The sequence below is a fragment of the Dama dama genome, chromosome X, assembly GCF_033118175.1.
Source record: "Dama dama isolate Ldn47 chromosome X, ASM3311817v1, whole genome shotgun sequence".
NCBI classification, from domain to species: Eukaryota; Metazoa; Chordata; class Mammalia; order Artiodactyla; family Cervidae; genus Dama; species Dama dama.
In genome coordinates, this window is record NC_083714.1 from 8,545,665 (window position 1) to 8,557,372 (window position 11,708).

An 11,708-nucleotide genomic window follows, 5' to 3' on the forward strand; every position below is an offset into this window, starting at 1 on the left:
GGGCCACAGGTATAACTTGCCCAGGGGACCCTCTGGATGCCTGGGGCCAGTCCCACTCCTTAGAGTGGGCCAAACCTCTGCTTTCTGGAAGGTTCCCAGCGCTGATGCCCGAGGTGTGGTCGGTGAAAGCTGGCAGTCTCTATGCCAGAGCTTTTTTTGACCTTCCCTTGAGGACATAATCACACAGCAGCTCTGTGTCCCAGGCCACCAGGGCTGTAATTTCAGGGCTCGAAGGGGGCTCCGTGGGGGCCTGGCCCACATCTAGCTATCTTTGGAGAGGCACGCTCTGGGTGTGGCTAGAGGAAGCAGCTGGACAGGGGACTGTGCCACAGGGCTGCATCTGTGGCCGCCTGCAAAGCCAGGAGACCCCAGAAGGCCATGAAACAGGGTGGGGGGGCATGGTCCTCCCTTGGTGGACACCAGCCCCCAGGAGTGGGCCCTGGATCTGCCTGCTGCCCTGGGGCCAGCAGGCTCCGGTGGGGGTTGTAGCCGAGAGCAGGTGCAGGGCTGGGGGCCAGGCAGCCAGCCTTACTGGACTGGCCCTGTGTGCCCACCATGGTGCCACTGCTCACAGGTCAGGGTCGGGGGAGGCACAGGCCTGGGGGGGGCAGCATGCCTGCCACATCCTTTGCCCTCCTCACTCTCTAATGCCCCTTCCTCAGCCTGTCTTTCTCCAAGACCAGCACGTGGGTTTATGAGACAGGAGGAATGCTTGGAACCTGCTGGGGGAAGCCCCTCGAAGGACTGGGTAGCTGGCCCTCGGGTTGGAGCCCTGGGGAGGAGGAAGAGGTGGCTGGAAGAACGTTGGTGGGCAGGACTCTGGGATTGTGCGTGGGGTGGGGCCCTTGAGGTTCTTGGAAGGAGTGCCCCCCAGTTCCCTGTCCCCCTTCTCTGCTCCTAGTGGCCATTAGCCTCTGTGACTCGCTCCTGATTCCCACTGTCCCCACTGGTCTCATCCTTAGTCGTACTCCTACCGTCGGAGGACCTCTGCCGCCTTGGTCCAGGGACTGATGAACGCCTTGCTTTTCGCCACCTGAAAGTAGTCACCCCTACCCTGTCATCACCACCATCACCGTGATGACCATGAGGAACCCTCTGATGCCCAGTGTATCTGGGTTACTCACTGGGCCACACCCACTGCTGGGCACCACCGCCAGCAGGCACCAGTGAGCAGAGGGTGCAGGGTGGGCTTGGTCCTGCCACCAAGTCTTGGCCGCACTGTGCTTGCTCCCCTGGCTCGGGGTCTATCTGGGGTTCTCACTCTCCTCGGGGTCGTGCCACCACGGGCACCACTCTGATAGGACTGAAGGCCCTGACATCCTAGCCCTCTTGGGGAGTTGCCTGAGCTGAACAGAGGGTCTTTGCCCCAGTCACCCCTCCTTTGCTGGGAAGGCCTACCTAATGATGACAGGGGATATAAAAGTCCTGTGCCCTGTTCCAGCTCCCGACCAGCTTGGATCCAGGGCACCTGTGCGCCTTGGCTTGTCTTGCATTGTCGGTCACATGCCAGCTTCTCCCTGGGCCCACTCTTATCCTCTCCTCCCCTCAAGAGCCTCCGAGGAGACTTCCTCACACCTCTCCTCGCCTCTGAGTCGGCTTCTGGGGAGCTCAATGGTGGATACCCACTCGGGGCTGAGGAGGGTCATGGAAGGATTGCCCAGCCCCTGCTGGGTTCAGTCCACCTGACAGAAGCCCCAAGGGCCAAGTGTTCTCTGTGTGAAGTGGAATTAGTTCAGAGGGTCTGCTCAGTAGGGAGGTAAGAGCAGTTGGGGGTGGGGGTTGCCCAGCCTGAACTTCCTGTGCCTGTCGGGGGCCAGAACTCTGAGTCTGGGGAGGGGACTCGGGGCTGACTGAACAAGCTGAAGGGGCTGGGGGTGGGGGCAGGCAGCCAGACTGGGGAGGAGGGGTTGTGAGAGCTGGGAAAGCAACAGGGGGCCTCCCCACAGGGCCAGCGCCTCAAGGGCTACTGACCTCTGACCCAGTCCAAACAGGAAGTGCCATATCTGTGGGCCCAGGCCCAAGAGGAGAAGGAATGCAAGGATGAGTCCAAAGCAAACACTCCGCCAGCTTCCCAGGCCTCTCCCCGCCCCCTGCCAGAGTCTGGCCTTTTCTCTGCTTAGAACTCAGGGCTGAGGCATGCGGGGGCTGACTACAGAGTGGGACCGACGCAGGACTCCCAGCTCCCAGGCCCAGACCCCAGGCCAAGGCACTGGCAGGGCAAGGTCTTGACAGTGGGCACTTCTTCCTTCAGCAGCTGTGCTGCATCCTCAGTGCCTGTCATGTGCTCTCTCTCTGGCCGCCATATTGCCATGAGCTCCCCACGCCCCGGGGCAGGGGCTGTGAACTGTTCCAGTGACCTCCAACTGGCTCTCAGCACAGTTGAAGGGCCCGGTGGGGCTGAGCGCTCATAGCTAGCTGCTGTCTCCCCCACCAGGCGGACAGTCACCACCTCTTGTGTGTGTCCACTCCCAGGACAGGGATGCTTCCTGGAAAAGAGGGTAGTGATGCTTCCCTGAACAGTGGAGGTAAGCCGGGCCTCTAGATGGCTTTGGGCCAAGCTGCAAGGGGACGTCAGGACCCTGGCCAGGGTGGGTGGGGGTCGGGGGGCTCTTGGAGAAGATTCTAGAATCAGGCCCTCTTAACCTCCTGCTGATGAAGCCATGTCCAGGATGTGGGCTCTGAGGGCTCCATGTACCCTGGAGTGCCAGCATGTACAGGCTGCCGAGATCCAGGAGGGAAGGAGGGAGGCCGGTGGAGGTGAATGGGCTTGAATGAGATACATCTATTATGTTTAAGTCCAAACGAGCACCGTACCAGGCTGGGCCATCTACTGAGTGAAGGGGCCTTGATAGTCAATGGGACATGGGCACATCTGAAGCAGCAGGGTCTTCTAGAACTTTCTCCCAGTGGCGCATCAATCCATCGGAGCTGGGCCTAGGCTCCTGCCACCTCCAGTCCCCCCAGAGAAGGGGGTGGAGAAGGCTGGCAGTGGGGCTAGGCAGACTCCCCCTCCTTTTGCTGGGGCTCGAGGACCACGCTATGGTAGGCCCGGATGCAGGAGAAGGCAGTGGGTGGGATGCGGCGCCGGTCAATAAGGTTGTTCTCCAGGTGCGTGGAGATGAGGTTGGAGTCCTGGGCCACACGTGTGTCACAGATGGAATTCAGGGGTACGTGTCTGTGGAGGAGGGGTTGCAGGAGGAGCCGAGACCCCAGAAAGGAGAGTCAGGCATCAGGCGAGAGGAGAGAAAGCGTGGCACCACAGTGGATGGTGGGGACACCGAGGCACAGACACCAGGTCCAGGGTGGAGGGTCACCTGGCCACTCGGGGCTCCCAACCTCTCCCGCCCTCCCCCAGCCCAGATTCTTCTGCCAGCCACTGGGCACAGCCTCCAGTCACAGCGATCAAGATGGGCCCATGGAGGCAGGGAAGAATGCCCCCACAGTGCTGCCGCCAGCCTCTGGGGCCCCTGGCTGATGAGCCCACAGGCCAGAACATCTGGCCAGCCTGCCAGGTGGGGTCTCTGGGTCTCAGCAGAGCTGCCAGACTGGAGGTGGGGACAGGCCGGGGCGGGGTGGGGTGAGGGAACAGCAGGATGTGGCCCTACCTGATCTTGTTGTGGCTCAGACGTAGCACCTGCAGTGCCCGGAGGCCCAGGAGACCCTTTGGGATGGCCTGCAGCTGGTTGTGGTCCAGGAGCAGCTCGGCCAGGGAGGCCTGCAGGCCCAGGAAGGACACGCTGTGGATGCCATCCTCGCGCAGGCTGTTGTGGGCCAGGTGCAGGGACTCCAGGCCGGGCTTCATGTGCGCAAACACGTAGCCGGGGATGCGCTCGATGCGGTTGTGGTGCAGCATCAGGTGGCGGAGGCCCCGGGGCAGGAAGGAGGGCACGTGCACCAGCCGGTTGTAGGACAGGTCGAGGGCCTCCAGCTTCCTAGGGGTGCAGTAGGGGAGTTATAGTCGGGGCCCCTGGTCCACGCCCCAGAGGAGGGTGGGGATTTGCTTCAAGATGGCAGCCACCACCAAGGCTTCCAACGGCTGGGGATGGCCAGGCCCTGTCTGGCTTGTGTGCCCTCTGTCCATGGAGGCTGGGAAAGGGTCTGCGGGGTCCTCCCTTGCTCACCGCACAGCTAGCGAGGCTGGCCCTCGGGGTGGAGATGGAAGATCCGCTCCCTTTCCTCTCTCTCCCTCCTAAGCCCGAGCAGAGGGGCCAGTGGTCTGGGCCAAGAGCTATCTCCCTGGTGGTCCCCATGCTGCACTTTCTTGACCTCTTGGCCCTACCTAGGCTGAAGGCAAGCTGAAGACTGATGGGGAGGGAAACCAGGAGCGCAGGGTGATGATGCTTCTAGAACAGATTGGGGCAAGGCAAGTGGTTCCTCTCACTGATATCCCCCCTCCCCCAGCCCCTGTGGTTGGGGTCAGCTCTTTGGCCTTGGGGTGGATGCCATCCTCTGTCCAAAGCAGGTGGGTCTCTGGTGCCTCCCAGGCCTGCCGAGCCAGCAGCCCCCTCTCCATCTACCAGCCGGAGAAAAATTGGCCGGCGCCGGCCTAGGCTTGACTGGCCGCCAGCCCCCTGCCCAGGCCCCGCAGCGGGAGTGGAACACGGCTGGGCGGCCCCTCCCTAGGCTGCTGTCTGCTTTCCTTTGCCCCCTTGGCAAGAGGGGGAGAGGAAAAAGGAATAATTAAACCCAAACGTCCTGGTAACTTTTTCCTGGAACACGAGGGCGCAGGGCGGGAGGCTCTGGTCCCTGGAATGGCGGTCTGGACTCTCAACCCCTCCTTCACCCTACCCCTGCTCTGCCTCAGTTGTCTTCAAACCCCAAGGATTGTCCCTTTCCAGCCCTTTGGCCAGTCCTGGGGTCACATCCTGACTCCTTAGGCAGTGCCTGTAAGGGCCTTGTCTGCCTCCTAGCCCCTCCTGCCGGTGACCTGACTCAGCCATCCAAATGAGATCATGGGGACTCATCCTGGACCCTTCTTCCTATAGTGGGGTGACTAGTGCCCCCCAAAGATATGGCTGCCCAGAACCCGTGTATGTGACCTGATTTGGCAGAAAGGTCTTTGTAGATGTGAGTGAGTGAAGGATCTTGGGATGACATCATCCTGCTTTAGGATGGGCAGGAAATGCAATGGGAGGTGGTCTTAGAAGAGGAGAGACACAGTCACAGAGGGGAAGCCAGGTGAAAAATGCAGAGGCTGCAGTGATGCGGCCACAAGCCAAGTGGCACCTGGAGCCCCCAGAAACTGGAAGAGGCAGAAGAGATCCTACCCTGGAGGGAACATGGCCCTGCCACACCTTGATTTTGGATCTCTGACCTCCACAACTGTGAGAACAGAGCTCTGTTGTTTTAAGCTGCCCTCTTTGTGGTACTTTGTTATGGCTGCCCCAGGAAGGTCACAGGCCTTTTTCCTGTGGCTGCCATTTCTTCCATGCCCCTTCCTGCCCTCGTTGCTTCCTAGCTAAACCCAGCATGGGGACAGCTTGCAGCACCTAGACTGCCCTCCCTCTGGGCACAGGCAGAGGAGGGATTTTGTGGACTTGGGAGTTCTGTCGGGTGGGAGGGCCAGAGAGAAATCTTGGAGAAGCAGGTGGTGACTGAGGGCCAGGCCACCCTGAACCCTGGGCAGGGATGCAGGTGACCCAGGTGACCCACCAGGCCCCGTGAAGTCTCTCTGCCTTCCCTCCTAACTCTCTGCTTCCTTTGTGAGTGTCCTCTATCTTTGTGCCCATGGGGGCAGAGCTTGGGCGGTGCCAGGGGGACCGCAGTACTCACGGAAGATCGATCCAAGCACGGGGTGCCAGTCGGTCCTCCTGGAGCCGGTTGTTGCTGAGAACCAGAACACTGAGGCTGCAGCTGTGGTTCAGTGTGCCCTCTCTCACCTCCTCGATGATGTTTGTGCCCAAGTGCAGCTCCTAGGGCCAGGGTTCAGGGTAAGCATTCGACCCACCAGTCAGTGGTGGCCTAGCTCAGCTCCTTGCCCCCTTCCACTAGGCCCCACTGTCTCTGCCCCTCTCAGGGCTGTGGCCAACTGTGCGAAAGATCCCAGTTGACACCTGCAAGCTGTACCATGACTCTTCAGAGTCCTGCAAGACACAGGCTCAGAGAGCATTGCCAAGCACCAGGGATCGTGCGGCCCAGAGAGGGCATGAGCCTTGTTCAGGGACACCTGGCAGGTCCACGATGGTCCTTGAGGTTCAATTTTGGGCTCCAGGAAGGTTTCGTCGGGCTGAGGAAAGGCCCTTTGGTGCTGAGGCCTTGTGGGTTTAGCATCAAAATTGTCCCCACAGGCAGCTGGCCCAGCTGTTGTGGGCAGACACTCCAGTCTTTTGGCCACAGCTCACCCTTGTGACTCAGTTGGTAAAGAATCAACCTGCAATGTTGGAGACCTGGGTTCAATCCCTGGGTTGGGAAGATCCCCTGGAGAAGAAAAAGGCTACCCACTCCAGTATTCTGGCCTGGAGAATTCCATGGACTGTATAGTCCATGGGGTTGCAAAGAGTCAGACACGACTGAGTGACTCTCACTTTCAGGGATTCCCTGGTGGCTCAGATAATAAAGCATCTTCCCGCAATGCAGCAGACCCGGGTTCGATCCCTGGGTCAGGAAGATCCCCTGGAGAAGGAAATGGCAACCCACTCCAGTACTCTTTGCCTAGAAAATTCCATGGATGGAGGAGCCTGGTGGACTACAGTCCCTGGGGTCACAAAGAGTCAGACAACTGAGTGACTTCACTTCACTTTGCCTCTCGTGGCCTCGGGGCTCATAGTCACCTGCAGGGAGGCTGGCAGGCCGGGCGGGATGGTTCGAAGCTGGTTCCGGTCCAGCCTCAGGTACAGCAGGCTGCGCAAGGGCTGGAAGGCCAGGGGGGAGATGTTTCCGTCATGTAGCCGGTTCCCTTCTACCTCCAGTGTCAGCAGCTGGCTGAGACCTGTGGTGGCAGGCCGAGGGGGCAGGTGAGCTGACTGCCAAGCTCAGAAGGCCGGCTGGGAGCTGCCCACCTTAGCTCCAGAGACCCCCCACCCCTGGTCCTTGAGGCCAGGGCCACCTTTCTAGGTTGGTGCTCCCTGTCTGCCCCCCAGAAGGCTGCCTTGGGTGGAGCCTCCTCTCGCCCCCTCCCCCTGGGGCCTGTTCGCACCCCGGAAGCTGCTGTGCTCCAGGCCCTGAAGATGGTTGTCATTGAGTTTGAGCTCCTGCAACGAGGCGGGCAAGGTTGGCACTGTGGACAGTGAGTTCCCATCCAGGTTCAGCCGCTTCAGCCGTGTCAGATTCTAGGAGGTTGGAGAAGACCAAGCTGGAGACTGGGGTGCCGCTGGCTGGGGCTGGGCCTTCCCGGTGTGGCCTTGGGCTCGCCCTGCCCACAGACACCCTGGTTGGGTTGCATCATGGCTTCCTGGTTCCCTCTTGGACCAGGCTTGTCTGGCGGTTTCTAGAACTCTCCTCAGGTTCTCCCAAGAGTGCTGGTCCCTTGGGGGACCTCAGGATCTGTGTTGGCCTCCATGCTCCCAGCTATGGACCATGTCACTCTACATCACTGATGCCCCTGGCACTGATCCCCCAGGAGACCAGGATGAGGGGCTGCTGTGTACCTTGAAGGCGTGGGGGTGCAGGCCAAGGGCATCCAGCTTATTCTTGCTCAAGTCGAGCCACTCCAGATTAGGTAGTCCCAGGAACGTGTGGGCTGGGATCTTGGCAATTTCGTTCTCTGTGCACACACAGGGCAGCCATTTTCCCGGCCCCTCCAACCCCCTCCCCTCTGCCAATCCGTACCTCCTCCACACAGGCCAGAGGCCGCAGTGACAGACTCCTTGAAGGAGCTGGGTCTTCTGATTGACCTGGTCAGAGCCTCTTAGGTCAGAGGGGCAGGAGTCGTCCCCAGGCGTGGCGGGGAGGCAGCCACGGGGACCAAAGACCAACTGCGGCAAACACCCAGGTGTATGTCCTTCTACCCCTGCCATGGGAGTGGGTGTGAGAAAGTGGGGCCACCCACCTGCTAGGTAAAGCGTGGTCAGGCCGGGGTCCGACAGGACAGGGACATGTTTCATCTTGACGTTGCTGCAGGCAATGGCCGCCTGGGCCAGGAGGCAGGAGGCTGGCAGGGAAGGCATGACCCACTCTGGAGTGCCTGGGCCTATAGGCCCAGGGCTCTGCCCTCGCCTGCTTCCAGGTCTTTTCCGCCCATAACCTGTGGTCCCCGAGGTGTTGCTGCCCCCTTCACCTTGGCTATGATCCTTCTTCTCATGCCAGTCTGCTGTCCTGGGTTGCTGGGGGGCCCCTGGAGGATGAGAGATGAGGCTCTAGCCTGCTCACATAGCAACGGGGGCCTGCTGAGGAACAGGGTCTTTCCCAGGGCTCCCCAGACCTGCTGGTGACTCAGCCAGCTGTACCAGAAAAACAGGCCACTGGGCCTCCTGCTCTCGGCACCAAGGGCAAAGACCCAAACTAGGGCCCTGAGGCTGGGGTAGAAGATCTGCCTTGGCAGGGTTGCCCTCCTGCCTTGCAGATGGAGGCACTCAGCTTGGGCACCCTGAGAGTGGGTGGGGGTCTCAGTGGGTGGGAGTGTCAGTGCAATTGGGCTATGCGTCCGAAGTCAGTCTTTACCTTTGGGGTACCTCTTGGGCTTTGGGCCCTTTTTCTTGGCTTCCCGGTCTCTGACCTACCTACCCTGGCCCTTCTTGGCAGCCATGGCACCCTCTTGGGCTCGGGGGGTCCTTGCTGCCCCAGGCCTTGTTGTACCTGTGGCCTGGGGGTGGACCTGTACGGTGCCGGCCCCATGGTTGTGGCCCTGTTTGTGCTCCCAGGCTGCTGGCTGTGTCGACTTCCTCTGGGTCAGCCCGGGTCTGGAGAGAACCTTCCAGCGAGGGGCTGTGGTCCAGGTAGGGGCTCTGGGGGCCCCCTCCTTGGAGGCAGGCCGCAGCCATGGCCTGTCCAGCTGCCCGTCATCAGGCCTGTCTGGGCTCCCGTTCCTGAGCATGGGTCGCACTTGACCTGCAGAAGGAGCCAGTGTGGGGTGGGGTGGCTGGGACCCCTGCGTGCCTGGGAGGCAGCACCTCCTTCCCAAGGAGGGAGATCAGCCATTGGCCTGCCTGCTTCTCTCCTGTATTTGCCCAGGTCTCACTTCTGCCTTTTTCTTCTCTCCTTAGGAGCTCTTGGCCTTCTGTCACTAACCCAAAGCCACCAAGTGTCAGAGATTCCCTGATCTCCATCTCACACTTTCACGGTGCCAGAGTGGAGGATCCTGAATAGGAGAGAGGTTCTCAATGTGATAAGCAGGCTGTGTCACCCTGCCTGCTTCTCAGAACTCCCAGGGATCCTTCAGGGACAAGGCACCAGCTGGTCCTTGGCTCATGACTGTGGGCCCAGGAGACCTTTAGTTGCCCTATTCAGAGAGGCAGGGCCTGCTCCTGTGTCTCCAGTTCCCTGTGGCTTCTTCCTGGGCAGGGAAAGGCAGGGACCCCCTCTGGGAAGATGAAGGGTTGCTGCCACATGGCATAGTTTGCTCCTGGAGGTGGAGGCCCCAGTGCCTACTGGGAAGGAGGTGTTGAGGGTGAGGAGAGCCTACAGGCCACTCTGAGGGGCTGTCAGCCATTGAAAAATGGGGATAATAGTCTCCCACCCCAGACCTCCCCTCCACTGCATGGTGCATGCTGAATCACTCAGTCGTGTCCAACTCTGTGTGACCCCATGCACTCTAGCCCACCAGGCTCCTCTATCCATAGAATTCTCCAGGCAAGAATACTGGAGTGGGTTGCCATGCCCTTCTCCAGGGGGATCTTCCCCACCCAGGAATCAAACCCAGGTCTCCTGCATTGCAGGTGGATTCTTTACTGCTGAGTCACTTGGGGAAGCCCCTCACTGCATGGTAGCCCCTCCTCAACCAGCACTGACCATGAGCCTGTCCTGCAAGTCCTGCTGTCTGCAGTGGGTTAAGGCACTGGGTCCCCTCACGGGCCCCTCCCATTCCACCCCTGGGCCTGGGCGGGGCCTCCACTTTCAGCCTCCTGCGCTTCTCTCAGTCCCCTTGGTAGGCATTAAGGCAGCCAACTGTACTCTCCAACCAGCAAATCTGGGTCCATTCTTCCAGATCCAGCTGCAGCAGCCTCTCTTGGTGAGGGGGTGTCTTCTCTTCCCTGTCCCCACCATGGGCAATCAGCACAAGGGCCTCTCAGAGTCCATCATGCCCCCTTGCCCTCCAGGAACAAGTTCCCTGAAGCTCATGGGACCCTCATGGCCCTGAATGGAACACTCATGGTGGGTTATGAGGTGGGCAGCTTCAGGGTGAATCTGCTTGCTCTCCCTCTGTGCCAGCCCTGGAGGTGGCGGGTCCCAGTAGTGGGGGAGAGTGCCATCCTGCCAGCCACCCTGCTAGTGCCACTTACTCACCGTCCGGGGGCCCAGATGCGCTGGGTGGTGGTGGCTGCAGGGTGGGCATCCCTGTGGGGGTTGGCTGGGCCCCAGGCCCTTTTGGGCCCAGGACTTGCTTGGCCAAGGCCCCTCCAGGGCAGCACCCCACCCAGAGAGCCAGGACAGGGAGCAGCACCCTCTTCATGGCCACCGGGGCTGGTGAAAGAGATGAAAGGCTGGAAAGGATGGAACACCAGTGGAGTGGCAGGCGACAGTCCGGCTCCCAGAGCTACAGTGCTTCGAGCCTCCCCTACCTGGCCCGGCCCCCCTCCAGGAAGGCTGCCCCCCAATAAACGCCTCCCCAGGCCTGGCCCCCAGCTTCCCGCAAAGTCCACTGCTCTCATCTGAGGAGAAAGAGAGATTGATTTTTTTTTCTTGGACCTGAGTGCTCTCGCTCCTTTTCCGAGAAGCCTGCGTTCATTCTCCACTGGCCCTGACCCAGTGGCCCCCGTGAATAGGGCTTCTGTCTCTGCACACAGGGGGACCTGTGAGGCCCACCACAGATGGGGCTGCCCACCTCGGGCTGCCAGATCCTACCTCAGCGGCTGGGAAAAGAGAGGGTCTGGGCCTTGAGAGCCAGCAGCACACCCCAGGGCTTCCAAGGTCCTTGGGAGCCAGGGCAGGTTCCTGGGGCACCGAACCATGGTGGCTCCAGCCCCTCTGTCGCAGTTGCTGATGCCGAGGCCTCCCAATTCCAGGGAAGACAGAACACGTGGGCAGAGCTGGGATGGGGTCCCAGTGCCCCCCACCTCTGGGCAGCTCCCTTTCCTCCAGGCCTCCACCTCCTCCTCTGTGAAATGGAGAGCGGGTATACATACACCCTGCAGGCCACCCCCTCCCATGCCCTCACCCCTACATGGGAGTGTGTGTGGACCAGGGCAGCCAGGTTCTTCGGGAATCCTTGGTCTGGGGTGACCTGGCAGCCGTCTGGGTGAGGCCATCTCACAGGTCCTCACAGACTTCTTGGCTAACAGTTTCCAGGTCCCACTGGGACTGCTGACATCAGGCAGATGGGTCCCTCTGGGTCGGGATGGGGTCTGAGAGTAGGGGCAAAGAAGGGGTGTCTTGACCACAGGCTCCCTGGCCCGCCCTCAGAGGGCCCCAGCTCCAGGCCCAGCTGTGGCAGCAGGCGGGGGCTGGCAAAGTGGCCAGATCTCACCACATGGCTCTTTGGGGCCAGCCTTGAGGAAGCTTTTCCTACAACTCTGTCCAGCATTGACTTATGTTTGGAAGCGATCTTAAAAAATGAGTTAATTGTGGGCAAGGCTTGGGTGGAGGGGAGAGGGGGAGGGGGTGAGGAACAGGGC

General features: G+C 60.7%; 1 protein-coding gene across 1 annotated transcript; it reads right to left on the reverse strand.

Moving 5' to 3' along the window:
• Positions 1-2,994: 2,994 nt before the first annotated feature.
• Positions 2,995-10,546, reverse strand: LOC133052167 (extracellular matrix protein 2-like). Its single transcript, XM_061136935.1, has 9 exons — positions 10,381-10,546; positions 8,662-8,985; positions 7,988-8,128; positions 7,587-7,702; positions 7,136-7,268; positions 6,771-6,928; positions 5,773-5,912; positions 3,606-3,932; positions 2,995-3,175 (listed from the first exon to the last, which is right to left on the reverse strand). Exons 1-9 carry the CDS (start codon positions 10,544-10,546, stop codon positions 2,995-2,997), a joined length of 1,686 nt encoding a protein of 561 aa, XP_060992918.1.
• Positions 10,547-11,708: the final 1,162 nt, after the last annotated feature.